This window comes from Scyliorhinus torazame, chromosome 12 (genome assembly GCF_047496885.1).
Source record: "Scyliorhinus torazame isolate Kashiwa2021f chromosome 12, sScyTor2.1, whole genome shotgun sequence".
Lineage (NCBI taxonomy): Eukaryota > Metazoa > Chordata > Chondrichthyes > Carcharhiniformes > Scyliorhinidae > Scyliorhinus > Scyliorhinus torazame.
The window spans coordinates 157,507,255-157,531,280 of record NC_092718.1 but is presented as its reverse complement, the minus strand read 5'-3'; the positions used below and the strand labels follow the sequence as shown (position 1 = coordinate 157,531,280).

General features: G+C 49.2%; 1 protein-coding gene across 1 annotated transcript in view; it reads left to right on the top strand.

The window, feature by feature from the left end:
* LOC140387247 (uncharacterized) overlaps positions 1-19,089 on the top strand; it is a 31,695-nt gene extending 12,606 nt beyond the window's left edge. The window contains exons 3-4 of the mRNA XM_072470207.1: positions 12,098-12,165; positions 18,787-19,089. Coding sequence (XP_072326308.1) covers positions 12,098-12,165; positions 18,787-18,952 — 234 coding nt within the window. The 3' untranslated portion in view covers positions 18,953-19,089. The remainder of the gene's footprint in view (positions 1-12,097; positions 12,166-18,786) is intronic.
* Positions 19,090-24,026: the final 4,937 nt, after the last annotated feature.

The following is a 24,026-nucleotide window of genomic DNA, read 5'->3' as shown; positions in this document are numbered from 1 at the left end:
GTCGAACTACTATATCAGGTGCCCGTAGCAAGTGTATGCACGAACAGGGTGAAGTCGGAGTATTTTAGGCTCCACCGAGGGACGAGGCAGGGGTGCCCACTTTCCCCGTTACTATTTGCCCTTGCAATAGAGCCGTTGACCATAGCGCTGCGGGCTTCAAAGAACTGGCAGGGGTTGGTTCGGGGGGTGGGGGGGGGGGAGAGGAGCATTGGGTCTCGCTCTATGTGGATGATCTGCTCCTATATATTTCATACTCACTAGAGGGGATGGGGGAGGTCATGCAGATTCAGAGGGACTTCGGTGTGGTAGGCTATATTAGGGGTATCGCGGTACCTAGGTGGGATGTACCTTATACTGTAGTATGAGTGGTGGAACCTGCTGCTGGTTCTGCCCAACAGGCGGAGCATAAGAGTCTGTGTTTCACCCACAGCAGTCATTCTGTACCGGAGCTGCTGGGGTAACTACTTGTTCATTAAAGCCTTCAATTGGACTACAATCTCGCTTCAGTAGTTTTTGATCGTGTATCAATTTAATGAACAAAATTGAAGAATAACTGCTCTCCACAACAAGCCAGAGTGTCTACAAATCAACCCCCACGCAGCAAATGCAGCAGCAACTTTTAAACATTGGCTGGTGTGGTAGTCTGTGTTAGAAGGATTACGGTACCTGGTAATGCCGGAATACCATTGGTGGAGAATGTACCTGTTCCCATTAGTTAAGCTTGTATGTTAGCTCCGCCCTGCAAGGCGGGGTATAAGAGCCCGTGCCGCCCCAGCAGCTTTCTTCTGTACCTGCGCTGCTGGGGGCAACAGCTAGCGTATTAAAGCCTTCAATTGTCTCCAATCTCGCTTCTGGAGTTATTGATCGTGCATCAGCTGGCATGTTTCAACGGGTACATCAGGACGGCCCCGACTACCCCCACGGAGGAACAGAAAATGCAAGTCCTCCAATCAAGGAGCCCAGACATCGACACGCTTATCGACGGTTTTGAGGACGCAATGACCTGGTTAAAAGAGCACTACGTCCGCACTGTGAATCAGGTATACGCTCGGCATCTTTTAGCTACCAGACGGCAGATCCCAGGGGAATCACTGGACAAATTTTACCACGCATTGTTAGTGTTAGGTAGAAACTGTAACTGTCCACAAGTCTCAGCCAATGACCACACCAAACTCTTAATACGGGATACTTTTGTTGCGGGCATGCCGTCCTCTAAAATCCGCCAGCGACTGCTGGAAAACAACACGCTTGGGCTTAAAGAGTGACGGAAACTTGCGCACTCCCTAGATGTAGCCTCCTGCAACGCCCAGGTCTACGTTCCCGACCGCGCGGTACCAGCATGGACATGGTGGACCCCAGCCGCGGCCGATTCCAAAGCACCCCTAAATTCCCCACAAGCTTGTGTAGTGCGGCAGCCAGGAAACCCCGGGGGGGGGGGGGGGGGCAATGCTATTTTTGCGGGCAAAACAAACACCCCCGGCAATGCTGCCTGGCCCGATCCTCAATCTGCAAGGGCTGCGGGAAGAAGGGGCACCTCGTGGCAGTATGCACAGGAGAACCGGGCCTGCTGCCATTCCTCTCCTCACAGGCCATGTGTGATTCATGGGGGCAGCCATCTTGGATGACGTCTCAGGACCCCGACTCGGCTGGCCATGTATCGCCTGATGAGATTTCCCAGCCGGCCATGTGCGATTCATGGTGGCAGCCAGCTTGGATGACATCTCAGGACCCCGACTAGGGTGGCCGTATATCGCCCGATGAGATCTCTCAGCTTCTGCCACAACTTGCCTCAGTGACACTGGACCAGTCTCTGCACCGAAAGCTTTCAATCGCTACAACGTCGGTACTCATCAACGGGCACAAGACATCGTGCTTGATCGACTCTGGGAGCACAGAGAGCTTCATCCATCCCAATACGGTAAGACACTGCTCCCTCACTGTACACCCAATTTAAACAAAAGATCTCCCTGGCCTCTGGGTCCCACTCTGTGGAGATCCAGGAGTACTGCATTGCCAACCTCACGGCCCAGGGCGTGGAGTTCACTAACTTCCGACTCTACATCCTCCCCTATCTCTGTGCTGCCACATTCCTGGGACTGGACTTCCAGTGTAACCTGCAAAGTTTAACGTTCAAATTCGGTGGCCCCATACCCCCCTTCACTGTCTGCTGCCTCGCGACCCTCCAGGTTGACCCGCCTTTTCTGTTTGCAAACCTTACCCCCGATTGCAAACCCGTCGCCACCAGGAGCAGACGGTACAGTGCCCAGGATCGGACCTTCATGGGAGCTGTGCAACAGCCCCTGGAGAGCTCAAGTAGTGGTGGTAAAGACCGGGGAGAAGCATAGGATGGCCATCGACTACAGTCAGACCATCAACAGGTTTAGGCATCTGGGCGCGTACACTCTCCCCCGCATATCCGACCTGGTAAAGAAGATCGTGCATTACAAGGTCTTCTCCACGGTGGATCTTAAGTCCACCTACCACCAGCTCCCCATCCGCACTAGTGACCGCAAATACACTGCTTTCAGAGGCAGATGGGCGGCTCTATCACTTCTTAAGGGTTCCCTTCGGTGTCACCAACGGGGTCTCGGTCTTCCAGCGCAAGATGGACCGAATGGTTGACCGGTACGGTTTATGATGTGTTGGGTGTTCTGGATCACATACAGGTCACCAACACTTGAAGTTGTGCAACACTATTTTATTAAAAGGTTAACTATTTAAACATATTTGAACTGTGGGTAAATATGATACTAGCTTTCACTAAAGACCTTTGCCTTGTCCTAACCAGTTGATGCACTTAGCACATGGTGAATGTCTGTGTTGCAGGCTGTGAGCTCTGTGCTCCCAGCTAGCTGCTACTCGAATGAGCGGGAACTCTGATTCCCCCTGTCTTTATAGTGCGTGTGTTCTCACTGGTGATTGGCTGCGGTGTTGTGTATGTTGATGGGTCCCACTGTGTGTCCATCAGTGTGTGTCTGCACCATGATATACTGGTGTATTGTTGCTCTTATTAGCCTTAGTTTTATTAGCTCTAATTCTGTCACCTTTGCTCACGAGTCGCCAGGTATCTTTCTGATACCGCCACGTGGTTCAAGCTCAAGTAATGATTAATAATGCAGCACACCGCTTAGTAAAAGTTAAATCAACGATCATTTATTATATACAGCAATAAATACTTATACAATAATCCTGCTTCTAGACTATTACCTACCACTAAAGGCCAATACTTAACTTTGGTGATGGCCCACCAGGTCAGGGAAACGAATGGTCTATCGAATTGGGTCTGGCCTGCGGGATTCAAAAAGGCTGGTACGAGTCGATAGTCTGGAACACCTGTCTGGTAGCGATCGCTGGAGTAACACTTACTTGTTTCTTCGTCGAAGGGTCTCGAAGGTTGCGAGTAGGAGAAGAAGGGTCGATCTGAACTTGGCCCCTATTTTTATAGTTTCCAGGGACTTCCCGCCTCTCGGGGCGGACCTTGACCCTGGTTCCAAGTGATTGGACTTGGTCCCAATCACTGGGTTCGATATGCTCCAATAATGGGGCGATTCCTTGATCGGGGGGTGGTCGTCCACCTTTCTTTGTCTCAGCCACTGCTGGCGCCGAAAAGTCTGAATTGGCTTTATGTTGCTAATGTGTAGCAATTGTTCCCGGGGATGGCTGCTTAATACGCAGATGGCTGGGTTGTTGTGATGTTGATGGCTGCAGGTATCGGTCTGGGCCGACTTCCCCAGAGCCGAATACACTGTTTTGCCTGCAGCTGTCCATTTGAGTCCTGTTGGCTGATTTTCCCATCAGCCTCTTTCGTTCGCCATTTTAGATCGGGGTTTGGCCATTTTACTCGGGAATTAGCCATTTTAGGTGGCTACAGTATATTATGACATCCCCCCTTTTATATAAAAAAAATGTGCCTGCGTGACAATAAATAGTGTGTGGTGAATGTTCCTGACTGCGTGTGTGCGAAATATTTACAGGACTATGTACATAAAACTAAGCTATTTACATGGGAAGGTGCCTGGTGCAGAAAAAACAGCGTGTCACACAAATAACGAGATGAACACTATATACAAACCACTTGAACGATTAAACAGAAGAACAGAACAGACCAGAGAGACCATTCGTGCACAAAGTTCACAAATTAAATCTCTGAGGTGGGCGACGAATTCTGGTTGACCGCCTCAAGGGTGGGTCAGGAGCCACCGACTGAGGAGCAGGCTGGACTGCGTCAGAGTGAGGAGGGTGCAGAGTAACCGGAATCTCCGCATAGTCCAGGTCAGGGACAACAGGAGGGCATGGCACTGGTGGAGGATCACGTAGCGAGCGCGGAACAAGATGAAGGTCACGTCGATTACGGCGCCGAATGGAACCATCCGGTGGACGAACCAGGAAAGAGCAGGGAGCCACCTGCCGAAGAACCACAGCAGTTGCAGACCAGCAACCATACGGGAGATGGATGCGGACGTTGTCATCTGGAGCCAGAGCAGCGAGATCAGCTGCACGGGAGTCATGAGCCACCTTCCGCTGTGCACGGGACAGTTGCATTCGTTGAAGGACTGGAACGTGGTCGAGGTCTGGGACGTGAATGGACGGCACCGTCGTCCTCAGGGTGCGGCCCATGAGCAGCTGGGCTGGCGACAGGCCAGTGGACAGTGGGGCCGAGCGATAGGCCAGCAGGATGAGGTAGAAGTCGGATCCTGCATCAGCAGCCTTGCAGAGGAGCCGTTTGACTATGTGGACGCCCTTCTCCGCTTTGCCATTGGATTGGGGGTACAGGGGACTGGATGTCACATGCACAAAGTTGTACCTCCTGGCAAAGTTGGACTATTCCTGGCTTGCGAAGCAGGGGCCATTGTCCGACATCACAGTGAGTGGGATGCCGTGACGAGCAAAGGTGTCCTTACAGACACGAATGACTGCAGATGATGTGATGTCGTGCAAACGTACCACCTCCGGGTAGTTTGAAAAATAGTCTACAATCAGGACATAGTCCCTGCCCAGCGCGTGGAACAGGTCGATGCCGACCTTGGACCAAGGGGACGTGACCAACTCATGGGGCTGTAGGGTCTCACGTGGTTGGGCCGGCTGGAACCGCTGACAGGTGGGGCAGTTGAGCGCTGTGTTGGCGATGTCGTCATTGAAAGGAAAATCGCTTATTGTCACAAGTAGGCTTCAATGAAGTTACTGTGAAAAGCCCCTAGTCGCCACATTCCAGTGCCTGTTCGGGGAGGCTGGTACGGGAATTGAACCGTGCTGCTGGCCTGCTTGGTCTGCTTTAAAAGCCAGCAATTCAGCCCAGTGTGCTAAACCAGCCCCTGATGCCGGGCCAGTACACTGCCTCTCGAGCCCGTCGGCGGCACTTCTCCACGCCAAGATGGCCCTCGTGTAGCTGTTCCAAGACAAGCTGGCGCATGCTGTGCGGGATAACAATGTGGTCCAGCTTCAGGAGGACACCATCGACTATCGCCAGATCATCTCTGATATTATAGAACTGAGGGCATTGGCCCTTGAGCCACCCGTCTGTTAGGTGGCGCATGACAAGCTGTAGCAGGGGGTCAGCCGCAGTCTCACGGCGAATTTGGACGAGGCATTCATCCGTGGCCGGTAGATTGGAGGCCACGAAGGCCACATGGGCGTCAACCTGGCAGACGAATCCCGCTGGGTCACACGGGGTGTTGACTGCCCTGGACAGAGTGTTGGCTATGATCAGGTCTTTGCCCGGGGTGCATACGAGCTGGAAGTCGTATCGCCGGAGTTTGAGCAGAATGCGCTGGAGGCGAGGTGTCATGTTGTTCAAGTCTTTCTGTATTATATTGACCAGCGGGTGATGGTCGGTCTCGACGGTGAATTGGGGAAGGCCGTACACATAATCATAAAACTTGACGACACCGGTCAAAAGGCCCAGGCACTCCTTTTCTATCTGCGCGTAGCGCTGTTCCGTGGGGGTCATGGCGCGTGCAACGGGGGCCCATGATGAGGCCTCATCGCGTTGCAGGAGCACTGCCCCAATGCCAGATTGGCTGGCATCGGTCAAAATTTTTGTCTCTTTCGCTGGATCAAAAAAGGCCAATATCGGGGCCGTGGTAAGTTTGGTTTTAAGTTCTCTCCATTCGCACTCGTGGGCAGGAAGCCATTGGAAGTCTGTTGTCTTCCTAACCAGGTTCCTGAGAGCGGTGGTATGAGAGGCGAGGTTAGGGATAAACTTCCCTCGGAAGTTGACCATGTCCAGAAATCGGAGGACCGCCTTCTTGTCCTCTGGCTTTTTCATGGCTGTGATGGCAGCCACCTTGTCCACATCCGGCCGCACACCCAACTGGGAGATGTGGTCCCCTAGGAACTTGAGTTCCGTCTGGCCGAAGGAGCATTTGGCTCTGTTGAGGCGTAGGCCCTGCTCCCGTATGCGTTTGAACAAGCGCTGGAGGCGACTGATATGCTCCTGCGGGGTGGTGGACCAAATGATTATGTCGTCGACATAGACGCGAACACCTTCAATGCCTTCCATCATTTGTTCCATGATCCTGTGGAACACTTCTGATGCCGATATGATCCCAAACACATCCTGTTGTAATAATATCTGCCAAAAGGTGTGTTAAAGGTGCACAGTTTCTGCTGGATCTGTCTAGTTGAATTTGCCAGAATCCTTTCGAGGCGTCAAGTTTGGTGAAGAGCTTGGCGCGAGCGATCTCGCATGTGATCTCTTCGCGCTTGGGGATTGGGTAATGCTCCCTCATTATGTTGCGATTCAGATCCTTTGGATCAATGCGGATTCTGAGCTCGCCGGAAGGCTTTTTTACGCACACCATGGAACTGACCCAGTCGGTTGGTTCCGTACCTCTGGAGATCACTCCTTGGTCTTGGAAGTCCTGCAGCTGCTGTTTGAGGCGGTCCTTGAGGGGTGCTGGGACTCTGCGAGGTGCATGCACCACAGGCGTGATGTTCTGTTTGAATAGGATCTTGTAAGTATATGGGAGCGTGCCCATGCCTTTGAAGACGTTGCGGTTTTGGTCGATGATGGCGTTGAGTTGCGCCCGGAAGTCAGCATCCTGGAAGGCAGACGCGTCATCAGGAGGTTTTGCAACTAGCATGCCTGTGCGCCAAGCAAAGAGTCCTTCGAGGAGCCCACGATCTCGAAAGGAAGGATGGCTTTTCGTGACTTGTGCGTCACTTCAAGTTGGCATGAGCTGGTAGCAGGAATGATGTTGCCATTGTAGTCCAATAGCTGGCAGGCCAATGGAAGAATGGTTGGTTTGACACGAAGGCTTTGGAAAGCAGACCACGCCATGAGATTGGCGGAGGCACCAGTGTCCAGGCGGAATCGTATTTGGGACCGGTTGACCGTCAGGGTGGCACACCACTCATCGTCTGGATCGATGCTGAATACCGACAGTGGCTGGTGTCTTTGCTTCGGGGACAGCCTTTGCCTTCGGGTCCTCGGTGTCACTGCTGTGCGGGAGGTCGGAATCGGATTCGGTGACCATGGGTTAATTGCCCAAACATTCCTGCGAGGCTGCGAGGCTGGCTGAAGCGATATGAATTGGAAGGCTGAGCTGCTCGACAGCAGGCAGCATAGTGGCCAAGTCTTCCACATCGTAGGCATTGTCGAGATTTTGCGGGGCATTGCCGCTTTAAATGGGCGGAGCCACAGTTGCCGCACGTCGTGACGTCAGCACTTTCGCTGTGCCACCGCGCCTGCGCATTACGTTCCTCCACGTCACCGTCCCCTCGTTTGGTGCGTACAAGCGCGGGAGTCTGCGAAAAGCACGCATAATGGCCGCCCTCATCCAGGCTGAGGCCCTGGAGGTGCTCAATCACTTGGACCCGTTCCGCCTTGTGGGGACCTTGCCGCACCGTTTCAGCCGCTTGTATATGGGAGTACCGACTGGTAGCATTTTCATGTAGGACACAGGTCTCGATGGCGGTCGCTAGGGTGAGTTGCTTCACTTTGAGGAGCTGCTGACGTAGGGGGTCCGACTGAACACTGAAAACGATCTGGTCGCATATCATGGAGTCGGAGGTGGGCCCGTAGCTGCAAGATTGCGCAAGGATGCGGAGGTGCATTAGAAAGGATTGGAAAGGTTCGTCCTTACCCTGCAAACGCTGCTGGAACACGTAGCGTTCGAAACTTTCATTCACCTCTACGTTGCAGTGAGTGTCAAATTTGAGGAGAACCGCCTTGAACTTCGTCTTGTCTTCGTCATCTGCAAAGGTGAGAGAGTTGAAAATGTGGATGGCATGGTCCCCGGCCGTGGAGAGGAGAAGAGCAATCTTTCTGGTGTCCAAGGTGCCCTCCCTGTCTGTGGCTTCGAGGAAGAGCTGGAAGCGCTGTTTGAAAATCTTCCAGTTGGCCCCGAGGTTACCGGCAATGCGGAGCGGCGGCGGCGGGCTGATGTTGTCCATGTTGTAGGATGACGGAATGCTGGCGGAAGAGGCAGAGCACTTGCAGGTAGGTCTAAGAAGTGCTAGTATGCAACCATACCTGGTATCATGATGTGTTGGGTGTTCTGGATCACATACAGGTCACCAACACTTGAAGCAGTGCAACACTATTTTATTAAAAGGTTAACTATTTAAACATACTTGAACTGTGGGTAAATACGATACACCTGAGTCACCACTAAAGACCTTTGCCTTGTCCTAACCAGTTGATGCACTTAGCACATGGTGAATGTCTGTGTTGCAGGCTGTGAGCTCTGTGCTCCTAGCTAGCTGCTACTCGAATGAGAGGGAACTCTGATGCCCCCTGTCTTTATAGTGCGTGTGCTCTCACTGGTGATTGGCTGCGGTGTTGTGTATGTTGATTGGTCCCACTGTGTGTCCATCAGTGTGTGTCTGCACCATGATATACTGGTGTATATTATGACAGTTTACGGGCAACATTCCCGTATCTCGATAATGTCACCATCTGCGACCACGACCAGCAGGACCACGACACCAACCTCCGAAAATTCCCCCAGACCGCAAAGATCCTTAACCTTACATACAACATGGATAAATGCGTGTTTAGCACCGACCGCCTAGCCATCCTCGGCTACGTAGTGCGAAATGGAGTTATGGGCCCCAACCCCTCCCTCACTGCTCCAAGGCCCTGAAGCGCTGCCTAGGGTTTTTCATTTACTACGCCCAGTGGGTCCCCAACTATGCGGACAAGGCCCGTCCCCTGATCTAATCCACAGCTTTTCCCCTGTCGATAGAGGCCCGCCAGGCCTTCAGCTGCATCAAAACGGACATTGCAAAGGCCACGATGCACGCCATCGACAAGTCCCTCCCCTTCCAGGTCGAGAGCGGCGCGTCTGACGTAGCTCTGGCGGCCACCCTCAACCAAGCGGGCAGGCACGTGACCTTCTTCTCACGTAACCTCCATGCCTCCGAAATCGGCCATTCCTCCGTCGAGAAGGAGGCCCAAGCCATCGTCGAAGCTGTGAGGCATTGGAGGCATTACCTGGCCGGCATGAGATTCACTCTCCTCACTGACCAACGGTCGGGTGCTTTCATGTTCGATAATGCACAGCGGGGCAAGATAAAAAACGATAAGATCTTGTGGTGGAAGATTGAACTCTCCACCTACAACTACGAGATCTTGTATCGCCCCGGGAAACTAAACGAGCCTCCTGATGCCCTGTGCCGCGGCACATGTGCCAACGCACAAGTAGACCACCTCCGAGCCCTCCACGAGGACCTCTGCCACCCGGGGGTCACTCGCTTTTTCCACTTTATCAAGACCTGCAACCTGCCCTACTCCAGCTGGGAGGAGGAGCTAGGCGGGGAGCTGGATGCGGGCCTGTGGGCGGATGCCCTAAACAGGGTTAACGCCTCTTCATCATGTGCCAGGCTTAGCTTAATCCAGTTTAAGGTGGTCCACCGGGCACACATGACGGCAGCGAGAATGAGCAAGTTCTTTGGGGTTGAGGATAGATGTGCGAGCTGTGCAGGAAGCCCAGCGAACCATGTCCAAATGTTCTGGGCATGTCCGGCTCTCCAAGGATTCTGGCAGGGATTCGCTAAGGCAATGTCCCAGATCCTAAACACGCGGGTGGTGCCGAGTCCAGAGATAGCGATCTTTGGTGTGTCAGACGAACCGGGAGTTCAGGAAGCGAAAGAGGCCGAGGTCTTCGCCTTTGCCTCCCTGGTAGCCCGGAGATGGATCCTTTTAATGTGGAGGGACTTGAAACCCCGAGTATGGAGACCTGGATTGGTGTCATGGCTGGGTTTCTCAGTCTCGAGAAAATAAAGTTTGCCTTGAGAGGGTCCATGACGGGGTTCTCTCGGAGGTGGCAGCCGTTCCTCGACTTTCTAGGAGAGCAGTAAAATTTCAGCAACAATCCGGGGGGTGGGGGGGGGGAAATGTTGCATATTCTTGTTTTCTTTCTTTATATAATGTTAACGTTCACCTTGTTTTGTTAAATGTTGTTCATGGTTATATAAAAAAATTTGTTTTTGATAAAAATCTGAATAAAAATAATTTTTAAAAAAAAGTAATTTCTTCTACAGAATGAGTAATGCCTGGCCACCAGACTGATTTCTGGGCTGTTGCTTGGTATTTTGCTAACTTGGTGAAGTCTTTGAAGAACATCAAACCAAAGTATTCTCGAATGGCACAAGGGGATCATCAGTGATCGTGAGGTGCTTCTTCTATTTGTAGTCTAGCCATCCTTCCAAACCAGCATTTTCTTAATGTGGCACATTTGTCATCTTACTACTGTGCTTGTTTTAATTTTTACAACTTCTTGACAGTAGCCGATAGGTGTTGAGTAATGAGAGATATTTGCGCTTCCGCCTTTTTGATGAAATCCTCTAGACTGGTTCCTTCAACTGGTACCCTGAATAGCATATCTGGTGTTATCTAATACTTCCCTTGAATGTACTCTGTTATGGAGTCATATCTCATTAATCTTAATCTGAACTGTTGGATTCTAGGCAGCATCTTTGCAATCTCTTTCTTGTTCAGAAGGGTGACTCGTGGCTTATGGTCTGTTTCAATTTTGAAGCACAATCCCATTATGTGTCTGAGAATTTCTCGCACGGCCATGCCGTTGTCAATGTTTCTTCCTCAATTGTAGCATATCTTTTCTTTGAGTCTGTGAATGACCTAGAGTAAATACATCTACATTTACCATCCATGTCCTCAAAAGTATACTGCACCCAGACCTGTAGATGATGCATCTGCTGCTATTATGGGCTGTAGTTCCAGGTCGTAATGAGCCAAAACCTAAGAGGAATTCAAAATATTTTTGGTTTGCTCAAAAGTATTTTGCTGGTCTACATTCCAACACCATTGTTGACCTTGTCTCAACAGCTGTCTTAAAGGCACATTGGCCTCTGTAACCTTTGAGCAGGAATATGCCTCCTTGGCCCCGAGGAATCTCTGAAGCTCAGTAATGTACCTGGGCTGTGGATACTCTCTGATCACCTTTGTTTTTAGTGGGTTGATTATTCTTCAAGATTCTTTTACAATGTGAAATTTAGAGTAGAATTTTCCCCCCAAAATGACAAACTGTCATGTTCCGTCAGAAAACTGACGGGTCCAGACAGCAGTGAGAGCACAGATTAGAAACCAACAAGCAACAATAGTGAAGCAGCAACAGTACTAGGGCTCAGTACCACTCATAGAACCAGGCCCAAGAAAGAGGCTTTCCAGATACATAACCACTTCCGGGGTGCACAAAAAAGAACAAAAGTATCAGGTCAGTACATTACTCCATTCAGTGGGAACTATTCCCAATAATGTAATAGTATGTGTCACAAAACCATGCCCTTTTAGTTTTGAAAATATGCTTTTTCAAATTTCAACCGAATGTAACCTTTGCAATTTGAATTGAAGCAAGCTGCTTAAAAACATGAAGCCACGTTCCAAGGCCAAGAAGAGAAACAAACAAATCATCTTTTGGAGAGTGTGTCAAGAGAGACATTTCCTATAATTCAGACACCCATCAAAACTCTTAATTGTCTCAGGAAGAGAGAAAATGCAAAGTACTGGATAATGAATGAATGGCTGCCATAGGCAGACACACCCTATTGTATTCACTTGTGGTCTTGCTTTTCCAGCTGCTATTATACGAGAATCTTGTGATTGTTCTTTTAAACATTTAATATTTCCTGACAGATAAATATTGCCTACAGATCATCAGCACTCAAAATGAAATATGTAGCAACAAAGCTCATTGGTATAAGGTAAGCATGAAAGGCCACAGAATTTATATTGCCATAAAATCTCCTACAGGGTAGGGCGGCCTGATGGCATTGCTGCCTCACAGCACTGAGGGCTCGGGTTTGATCCCGGCCCCGGTCACTGTCCATGTGGAGTTTGCACATTCTCCCCATGTTTGCGTGGGTCTCACCCCCATAACCCAAAGATGTGCAGGGTATGTGAATTGGCCAGGCTAACTTGTCCCTTAATTGGAAAAAAAAATTGGGTGCTCTAAATTTTATATTTTATTTTTCATTCAGTTCCCTCTTATATTCTCCTTGGTCTGGGCAGAGGGCAAGATGGTGGATGAGGGGAGTTGATAATGGAATGAGTTCTGAGCCTGGCCCACAAGACAAGATAATTGTGATTGAGGGCAGCAACCCAGCCCATCTTAATTCAACCCAGCCAGGGGCAAACCCCAGTGCATTACAGCTTCCAACTGGCCACTAAAACAGCTTTCACCGGAGTATTAACAGATAAACATCAATTTTATCCTTCTGAGCATCTCGGTAAAACAAAATCATTAACTAATTAAACAATTTGACAGTCCCTTAAAGGGGCAATGCAATGAACAAGACAGAACTTCAAAGGAAACTCATGGTAATTAAATTAAAATGAAAGCTTCAATTGCGCGTTTGGGTTCTCGAGTGAGGTTTGAGACAGTGGTGCTGTAGTATTGTCACTGTACTAGTAATCTCGAGACCCAGGGTAATACTCTGGGGTCATGATTCAAATCCCATCACAGCAGATCGTGGCTCACATGTTTGCTGTGCGGCACTGTATCAAATATCTTTTGGAAGTTCATCTACATCACATCAACAGCATCACCCTCATCGACCCTCTCTGTTATCACATCAACAAAATGCCAGAAAGTTAGTTGATTATTTGCCATTACAAACCCATCCTGGTTTTCCTTAATTAACCCATTTTTCCCCAAGTGACTCTTCATTTTGTCTTGAATTATGATTTCCTGAAGCTTTCACAGCACCAAGGTTAAACTGACTGGCTTGTGATTGCTGGGCTTATCTTTACATACTTTTTTGTACAAGGGTATTACATTTGCACTGTTCTATTCTTCTGGCACCTGAGTCTAATGAAGATTGGAAAATTATGACCAGTGCCTCCGCAATTTCAACTTTTGCTTCCCACAGTATCCCTGGCTACATCTCATCCAGTCCTTGGGACTCATCAACTTTAATTACAGGCAGCCAATCGAATACCTCCTCCTTCTCGATTTAGTATCATTCAAGGGTCTGAACTACCTTCTCTTTCACCAGGATTTGGGTAGCATCTTCTTCCTTGGCAAAGACAGATGCAGCATTTTCATTTAATACCTCAGCCATGTCTGCTGTCTCCATGCATAAATCCATTTTTAGCCGAAGTGGCCCCACTACTCCTTTTACCAACCTTTTATTATTTATATGCATGTCAAAGACTTTTGGATTCCCTTTTTATGTTATCCACCACTCCCTTCCCTTGTTCTATCCTTGCTTATTTTATTTGTTCCCCTCAGAACTTTCTATATTTACCCTGCTTCTCAATTGTCTTATCAACCTGACATTGTCTTAACAGCCTGACAAGTGCATGATCTACCGGCACTGCTGTCGTGCCTGGTGCCTGGCTGCCACCGTGAGGGCAGCTGCTGTGGGGTCCACAATACCATCCATAATGTGATATCTGTCAGAAATGTGAGAGGGTGAGAGACCGACAATCGTTTACCACTTCCACCTCAGGACCCTCGGGCCCCAAGCCTACCCCACCCTTACATCACCCACCGTCTCTCAAGGTGGCATCCGACACCAGCCTGCACACGCACCCCTGACCACAATGGGGGCCGCTGGGCATCGGACTCCAAACCCCAGCCGGGAACATTCGGTGGACATGGCTCGGGAATCCTCCTTGATCCACATACACACTCACCGACAGGCTGCAGGGATATTGCCAGAGCTGAAGCCCAGCTCTTGGGTGTTTGATTGTTGGCTGCTGCCTCTGTGGTGCTGACACCCCCAGGGTTCAGGAAGAGTGGCCAGGCCTCACAATTTGATTGGAATGCTAGGTAATAATACTCGCCTGTGACATGGCCCGTTTACCCACAGGAATCCACTTGAGAGCTGTGAAGTGCTTGTGTAACCAACATTACCAATTCCTTAGTAGTAATAGCCTTTAGCTGTAAAGGCAGAGGCTGCCACAGTCAAGAGGAGTTAACCAGCATATTACCACAGGGGTCTACCCTGGGAGTGTTCGGTGGGACAGACAGACAGCAGCTGGAGTTGCCCCTGGTATGGGTATACACAAACTGGAGGGGGGGGGGTGACCTGTTGGACCCATGGGAGCTGAGACCCTCACCACCCGAACCCAGGGGCGAACCCCACCAATGGTGTCACCGCTGCCCCCGGACACCGGAGCAGCAGCTACAGGGTCTCTGAGCTGCAGCCCACTTTCGAAGATGGCTACTCACGTCCTCCGATCCCCTCAGCAGCCACAGTGCTTGCTTCACCTTTTAAAATAGGGGTGCTAAAGGGTGCCCACGTGACCACTCGCCAGGGAGCCGCTTGGATCATGGGAGGCCGTAAGCTAGGGGGTCCGTCCCGTTAGTGATATGGAGGTTGGCCTTAATTGATGATTATTGGTTTCTTGTCATGTCTAGGCAGGATCCGGAACCCACCAATGGGAGCGTGCTGGTTAGATCAGACACTGATTAGCGCCCAGCTCCCAGTGCGCAGCCTGATTTCAACCTCTCCCGCAATCTAACCGGCTCGTGCTCATTGCGCCCTATCTCTTATTTAAAGGTTACCCATTATTCAGTTGCCACCTTGCCTGTCAACCTTTAATTCCAATTGACCTGTGCCAGATCCATTCTTATCCCATTGAAGTTGACTTTCCCCCAGTTAATTATTCTTTCTCTGGTTTGTTCCTTGTCCTTTTCCACGGCCAACCTAAACCTTAAGATACAATGATCACTGTCCCATGAATATCCCCCCACTCACACTTGATCCACCTTGCCCGCCTCATTCACAAGAACCATATCTAGCAGTGCCTTCTTTCTCATTGGACTGGGCACATACTGCTGTAGAAATTGCTCCTGAACACACTCCAGGAATGTTTGCCCCTCACTGCCTTTTACACTACGACTATCTCAGTCTACATTCAGATAATTAAAATCCCCCTTTATAATCACCCTCTAATTCTTTCAGCTCTCTGTGATTTCCTTTCAAATTTGTTTCTCTGCATCTTTCCCATTGGTTAAGCTAAGGATTACACCAAGCAATGTTAACCGCACCTTTTTTGTTCCCGAGCTGTAGTAAAATAGATCCTACCCTTGGGACATCCTTCTTGGATTGGATTGGATTTGTTTATTGTCACGTATACCGAGATACAGTGAAAAGTATTTTTCTGCGAGCAGCTCAAACAAATCATTTAGTACATGGAATGAAAATAAAAGAAAATACATAATAGGGAAATGCAAGGTATACAGTGGAAGTTCTCCAGCACTGTGATTTTCTCCTTAATTAATACCTTCCTTCCTATTTTCCTGGGCATCTTATACCCAGGAATATTTAACACCCAGTCCTGCCTTCTTTGAGTCAGGGCTTTGCTGTAGCCACAATATCACAATTCCACATGTCTAACTGTGCTTGCAACTCAGCAATCTTATTTACCACATTTTGTGCATTCACATACATGCACAGTAACCCTAATTTATTTCATTATTTTTTCTTTTATAAATTTAGAGTACCCAATTCTTTTTATTTTCCAATCAAGGGACAATTTAGCTTGGCTAATCCACCTACCCTGCACATCTTTTTGGGTTGTGTGGGTGAGACCCACACAGACACTGGGGAGAATGTGAAAACTCCATACGGACAGTGATCCAGGGCTGGGATCGAATCGGGTCCTTGGCGTCGTGAGGTAGCAGTGCTAACCACTGCGCCACCATGCCATCCAGTAACCCTAATTTAGAGGATATTATTTTCCCCTTACCGTGAGCTCACCTACTAAGCTATTTCCTATTTTATTGCCATCTATCTCTCCCAGCATTCAGTCCACTTTGATACTTTTGTAGTATTATCCCACAGCTTTGTCAAGTTAATTTAAACCCTTCACAATTGCACTAGCAAATCGCCCACAAGAAATAAAGTCCCAGTTTTATTTATGTGCAAGGCTTCTCCTGTCTCCCCTGAAGCTGGTCTCAAGGTATCAGAAACCTAAAGCCCTCCCTCCTGCACCATCTTCCCTGCCATACATTCATCTGCTTTACCCTCCTATTTCCATATATTCACTTCCACATAGTACCAGGAGTATTCTGGAGACTATTTTTGAGGTCCCACTTGCTAATTTACCAGCCAGTTCCTTAAATCCTGACAGCAGGACCATATCCCCCTCTCTGCCTATGTTGTTCATATCAATGTGGACCATGGCCACTGGCTGTTTGCCCTCAGGGGGTTCATCGCCCTCCAGTGACCATCTTGGCCCAGGCACCAGGGAGGCAAAATACCATCATGGATTCATGCCTGCGGCCTCAGAATACCTGTTTGTTCCCCTAACTATTGAATTGCCTATCATTACCGTTCTTCCAGTTTTCTTTATGTCCCCATTGGACAGTTGAGCCAGCCTTGGTGCCAAGGACTTGGCTCTGGCTGTATTCCCCCGAAGCCATCACCCTCATAGAGATTCAGAACTGAACACTGGATGGAGAGTGAGATGCACTTAGGGGACTCCTGAATACCTGTCTATTTCGTCTTGGCTGTCTGGTGGTCAGCAGTTCCCTCTTTCCCTGCACACTGTTACAATGTGGGGTGACCGCATCCATAATCTTGCTATCCATGATGATCTCAACCTCAAGGATACAAGGCTCGGTTACATTTATGATGATAATATGCTGAAGTGATTTTGGACGATATTTCGAAAAGGCAGGGACAGATCGTCCTTGAATAATGGAGCATGGGGTGTGTGACAAGAGTAAGCCAGTAATCATGCAGTGTCAGAGGAACAGAGAGTGGGGCTGGAGTTGATTTTCCTAATAGCATATCAAGGCTTGGGCTGACAAGTGACAAGTAACATTCGCGACACACAAGTGCCACGCAATGACCATCTCCAACAAGATAAAAATCTAACCATCGCCCCTCGACATTTAATGGCATTACCATCACTAAATCCCCCACTATCACATCCTGGGGGTTACCATTGATCAGAAACTGAACTGGGCCATATAAATACTGTGGCTACAAGAGCAAATCAGAGGGTAGGAATTCCGTGTCGAGTAACTCACCTGCTGGATCCCTAAAGCCTGCCCACCATCTACAAGCACAAGTCAGGAGTGTGATGGAATACTCCCCACTTGCCTGGATGAGTGCAGCTCCAACAACACTCAAGAAGCTCAACACCATTCAGGACAAAGCAGCCCACTTGATTGGCACCCATTCCACAAACATTTACTCCCCCCACCACCGACAACAGCCCTGTGTACCATCTACAAGATGCCCTGCAGGAACTCACTAAGGCTCCTTAGACAGCATCTTCCAAACCCATGACCACTACCATCTAGAAGGACAAGAGCAGCAGAGACCTGGGAATACCGCCACCTGGAAGTTCCCCTCCAAGCCTCTCATCGTCCTGACTTGGAAATATATCGCTGTTGCCTCACAGTCATTGGGTCAAAATCCTGGGACTCCCTCCCTAACAGCACTGTGGGTGTACCTACACCACAGGGACTGCAGCGGTTCAAGAAGGCAGCTCATAGAATCATAGAATTTACAGTGCAGAAGGAGGCCACCCGGCACATTGAGTCTGCACCGGCTCTCGGAAAGAGCACCCCACCCAAGCCCACGCCTCCACCCTATCCCCGCAACCCAGTAACCCCAACTAACCTTTTTGGACACGAACGGCAATTTAACACGGCCAATCCACCTAACCTGCACATCTTTGGACTGTGGGACGAAACCGGAGCACCGGAAGAAACCCACTCAGAAATGAAGAGAATGTGCAGACTCCACACAGTGACCCAAGCCGGGAATCGAACCTGGGACCCTGGAGCTGTGAAACAACTGTGCTAACCACTGTGCTACCGTGCTGCCCACCTCATCACCACCTTCTCAAGGCAATTACGGATGGGGAATAATGGCTGGCCATGGCAGCGAAGCCCACATCCTGTAAATTAATTTTAAATAAACTTGAGGTGCTGTGACAACAGGATTGCATTTGAAAAGAGAAGTGAACATCTTTCAATCTGATTCACTGGAATATATGGAGTAAGGGAGCTGAGTAAACACTCGCTGTGGAGAAAGAGGGGCATTGATGGTAATGTTGGGTTGGGTTGTAAAATTATAGATTAGCTGGAAGGTGGAGACTATAGATCACAAGATGTAGCAGCGAATGGAGAAAATGGACTTCAAAACACAGATCCTGGTTTATGTTGTAGAAATTTGAAGACATTCCACTCAAACACTAGATAGAGTCTAAAACTGGTCATGACCCTTTTTTCTACCCCTGAACTCACCAGACAAGACTTTAGATTTGAAACTTTGGCTAAAGATCCCACTGTTTCCAAAATGTCGAGATACAGATGAACAAATATTCTACTCATGGACCTATTTCTCTTTACACAGCCCTGTCTACTCTGCTATTCGATTTTGGATGTTTTTTTGGTGCAGTGTAACATTCCAGGAAGAGAAGATTTCAGAAATATTTCAGCAAAACGTTGACAACGTTACCGTGCCCAATAACGGACAATTAACAATTCGCATCAACAGTGAGAGTAAGTCTTACTTTTAACAGCTGTAGTCTCTTGACTGACACGTGCTAACCACATCAAAAGCAGCATTTCTACAGCAGAAAGCACTTAGCTGCCTTTGATGTGGTGAGTGGCTGTCAATCATAGCATGAATGTTTCTAAAACATTGTGGTTAGCATCAAAGTATGAAGGGAAAGATCAATGAACAATCCACCAAGCAGCTGTCTCTGGAGTAATAAAACTGTCATAATTGGCTGTTGCATTGCATTGCTGTGTGAAATTGAATGGAAGATCTGAATTTCAAAGGCAGCCAAGGGTTTTCAAGCCCGTTGAACAATACTGAGCTTTCAAGGAAGCCTCTGAAACTTGTAACAGCTCCTGCTTTGACCACTTCTGTCAGGAAGTAGATTTTAAGAAAGGGTAAGTGAAAATGCAGTGGTTTTCCAACCTACTGCTTGGACTGCTCTTCAGCTTTAAGTCTCTGATGGAGGGCTCTGATGGGGGTGGTCTAATGGGGTGCCTGATGGGGTGGTGTCTCTGTTGGGGGGATCTGATGGGAGGGGTGATGGGGTGTCTGATGGGGGTGTGTGATGGGGTGTCTGATGGGGGGGTGTCAGATGGGGGTCTGTTGGAGGTGACTGATGGGGGGGCTGCGGGATTCTGATGGGGAAGGTCTGATGGGGGGCCGGATTTGCAGTGTGGGAAGGAGGGGGGCCTCCGAAGGACTTTGAGGGGCACCTACGTTAAACACAATTGCCCCTTGATCTACCGCATCAAAGCCACATTTGAAAATACCTGCATCAACCCTTACCCATGTGAATCCCTGCTGAGAGGCCTGGAGCATTATTGGGGCCTGGAGAATCAGTCTTCCAGCTGCTAATCAGAGACAAATGACCCAGTTGCACTTTTCCGCCAGCGCGCAGTGTGTAGGTCGCTGCCGTTGCTGGCGGGGCACTGGAGCATTAGAATGGTGTTGATTCTGTTTTTAGCCCAAAGCTCAATTCTCTGCCATTTCGGAAACCCCACTAATGGTGGCGGGTAATGGAGAATCCACCCTAATATGTATAGAAAGGAAGGAAGATAAATTTATTGAAAGGGGACAGCATTTTGTATATATCTGAAGAACAGAAGACAAGCAGATGTTTATTTATTCATAAACAAGAACCCCCAATTTGGGCTGTTCCATGACAACTCACCCCCAGATTAGTATACAGGTTACCGTCCCCTCCGTACATAAATCACTAAGCCCCTGATTGATCCCAATGGGTGGTCAATGCGGTCAGTCACTCCTTTTCTAGCCCTTACTTCCATTGTCTGTAGATAACTAGTCCACTTTGGGTGCAGTCCTGAGTCCCCAAAGTAATGTCCCTTTAAACTGGATTTTTGGCTCCATTTCAGTCTTTTGACACCTGTCAAACAAATCTACCCCAAAACAAATCTCAGCTCTTATCAATTATTCTCCAAGGGACCACGAGGTTAAGCCGACTTTGCAGCAGTCAGCTTGTTTATGTAACTCTTGATGGCGTCTTCTCATCTGCCTTCAATCAGGTATCACGTCCCTCAAGTCAACTTCATCTTCTGATGCTACAGGTGACCACTCCAGAAAAGATTACTCAGCGAACAGTCTGTCATCCAAGGGCCACAGAATGCCATAGAACAGTACTTCTGAATACATATTAAAAATTTATTTCAGCATTCTACCTTGAGAAAGTGAAAAACAAAAACATAGCCTAAATAGGGATGCGGGCGGGGGGGGGGGGGGGGGGGGTGGTGATGGTGGTTTGGGGGCAATATTGCATGCCCCCCTCCGTGGCCCGCCATTGGCCAATTGTGGGTTCTTCTGGTGTCGCCGCTATCAACGGGGTTTCCCGTTTTATGCACCCCCCACCCTCGGGGATCCACCACCGGCGGGACCGGAAGACCATGACAGCAGGAACGGCTGGAAAAGGATGGCCAACAGCTGTGTTGGACAGTACGGAGTGAAACAAGATCTAGAGAAACGGGTCACGACTGATTATTAATGATTAATTAATTAAGTTAAAATCAGTATCTATCAAGTGAGAAAACACAAAATGACTTCAAATATTAAAATCAAAGCAGAGCAAATATAAAGAGCAAAATATAATTTTTTTTTAAAATGTGTGTCTGTAGTCCTCAGGCCTGAATTTTCTGTATGCAGTGTGGTATTTATCCACCATTTGAGATCATATGGAAACATCTATGAACCTAAACGTTCGCTCCCGCCAGCACTGGTGCACCTTGGCTGCTTTGTGTTTTTATTATTCATGTGCGGGATGTGGGTGTTGCTGGTTAGGCCATTGCCCATCCCTAGTTGCCCTTCAGAAGGTGGTGGTGCCTTATTGAACCACTGCAGTCCCTGAGGTGTAGGCACACCCACTGTGCTGTTAGGGAGAGAATTGCAGGATATTGCCCCAGTGTCAGTGAAGGAACTTCGATATATTTCCAAGTCGGGGTGGTGAGTGACTTGGAGGTGTTCCGTCTACAAGATGCACTGAAGCAAGTTGCCAAGGATTCTTTGGAAGTACTGCCTCAACCATCTAGATGGTCAAGTGCAGCAGGAGCATACTGACAGCATCATCTCCGAGTTCCCTTCCAAGTCGCACACCATCCTGACCTGGACATATATCATGTTCCTTACTCATCACTGGGTCACAGTGTGGGGACATTTTCACCACATGTGCTGCAGTAATGCAAGAAGAAGCCCTATCGACCCTTTCTCAGGGACAGTTAGGTTTGGGCAGTGATCTGAATCTCGAAATTAAAAAAATTGCAAACATCAATATTGTCCTCATTAAACAATCTACAGTTATTGAACGCTATCGCTAAGCCAGCTTAACATAAAGAGTGGAGACATTTTGCTTTATGAATCGGGAAAGTATAATTTAGACTTGAATATGAGAAGACTGTTTTGAAAGCTGAAGGTTGAAAAAATAACCATAATCATTAAACCATCAATTAAATCTCTCTCCTTATTTTGCTTGTAGTCAAACAGTGCCAAGACAGCATGCCAACTTGTGCCAGTGGATACTGCATCAATAAAACCGTAATGTACTGTGATGATGTCGATGACTGCTGGAATGGAAGTGATGAAGCCCTCTGCGGTATGTTCGTTTGTGGATGGAATAATATCGTACTGTGTGGACTGAATTTCGCGTGGGATTGTGGGGGAGGGGCCTAACCAAGGTAACCTCAAAGAACGGGCCACGGGATAAGTGATGTACATGCTGTTAGTGCTGGGATTTCCACAGTCCCTCCACACAATGACTGCATTTAAAATAGGAAGAGGTGAAATATTAAATAAGCTAATCGAATGTAAAGGGGATAAAACCCCTGGTCTGGACAGACTACCTCATTACATGTTAAAAGAATTTAGGGAAGGGATAGCAGAGGCACTAGTAAATATTTTAAATAATATTTTAGAGGAAGCTGCAGTGCTGGAAGACTGGTGGATAATGTTATCCTCCTCCTCCTTAAGGCACCATACCCATGGTGACTATGTACTTCCATTGGATTGGCCTATGATTACCCTTGCCAGAGGACTACAGTAGTTTGCCATTACCATCTGCAGTATGGCTGATCAAGAAACTCTCTCATTATTACCATCTGCCATCAGGCATATCGGAAGGATTTACAGCCGGATAACCAACCTGTTTGGCCACATTATGAACCTTCGATGGCCATCAAGTTCAGTCCTTCTCTGTTACCTCCTCACAAAATTCAATGGAGTTGGTCAAGGAAGACTTTCCTTTTTGAATCTGTTAATGAATGAAATTATTACTTGACCCAGTGGTGGGCACACTACCCGCTGCACAACAAGACTAAGTTAATATTACACCTAAATTTGAGAAGGGAGATAGAGGCTGGGATTCTCCGAAATCCCAGGCAAGTGTTGACGCCAGTGTAAACACTGGAGTGGTGTACACCAGCGTCAACGGGCCTCCTGGCCCTGCGATTCACCGATCTTCAGTGGGCTAGCATGGCGCCGGAGGCTGCGCGCTGCTCCGGCGCCAAAAGGCGGCCCTGCACAGCCGGGGCGGGTCCACGCATGCGCGCTACGGCCGTCTCTGCGCCGGCGCATGAGCGTGGTTGCCATCTCCGAGCCGGTGTGGAGCTACATGTCGGAGACCTAACAACGGGCCCGCACGGAAGGAGGTAGGCCCCCTCCAGATCGCGGGCGCCCGCCGATCAGAAGCCCCTGACCGCTGGCCTTGACCCAGTGGAGGCCCCACCCGGTGTCAGATCCCCCCACCAGGACGTCCACCGCGGCGGCGGGTCCGACCTCCCACCAGGTGGTACCAGGTTGGAACCACGGCGGCGGGACTCGGCGTGAGTTCGGCCGGTCACCCGTGGAGAATAGCCGCGGGGGCCTCTTTCAGCGTCGCCGCGGCGACCACGCGGGCGCAATTGGTGCCGATTCTCCGGTCGCCGGAGAAATCGCGGCCCGGCGTCGGAGCGGCATGTTGGGAATTTCCCGAGTCCCCGCCGATTCTCCGACCCGGCGCGGGCTCGGAGAATCCCGCCCAGAATGTTTTCGTTATTCATTTACAGGACTTTGAGGAAAACTCTGGTGCTGCTCAGTTAATGCCAGGCCAGACTCCTGTCTTTCTGCTGACAGCGCGTTCATACCCATCCTCTGACCAGGGTCTGCGGAGGGGGCTTTAGACTTTGGACCACTTTGCCTGAGGGTAGGGGGAACGGAGGGCAACAGGGGATGGAGGTGCAGGCAGGCCTGCTGTGAAGATTAACATGACAGGCTTCACATGTATGAGGTGTGACATGTTTTAATGGTGAACATTTTACTGTGACAAATCTCCATTCCCTCTAGCTACAGAATGTGACCCACACCAGTGATAGAAACTGGGCGGCATGGACAGGCTGGGCCAAAGGGCCTGTTTCCATGCTATAAACATATATGACTCTATGACCAATGCCCATTCAGTACTCCTCACTCTTTTTAATCTTACGTGGTCTAGTGCTAGTCCAGGAGCGATCCCAAGATGCATATCAGAGGTAGAGGTAGCGTGTTGCTTTCTGTGCCCTGTGGCCTTTTATGCCCTTGGCGGATGTTCTCTGGAGAGTCTGGTGTCTAGAAAC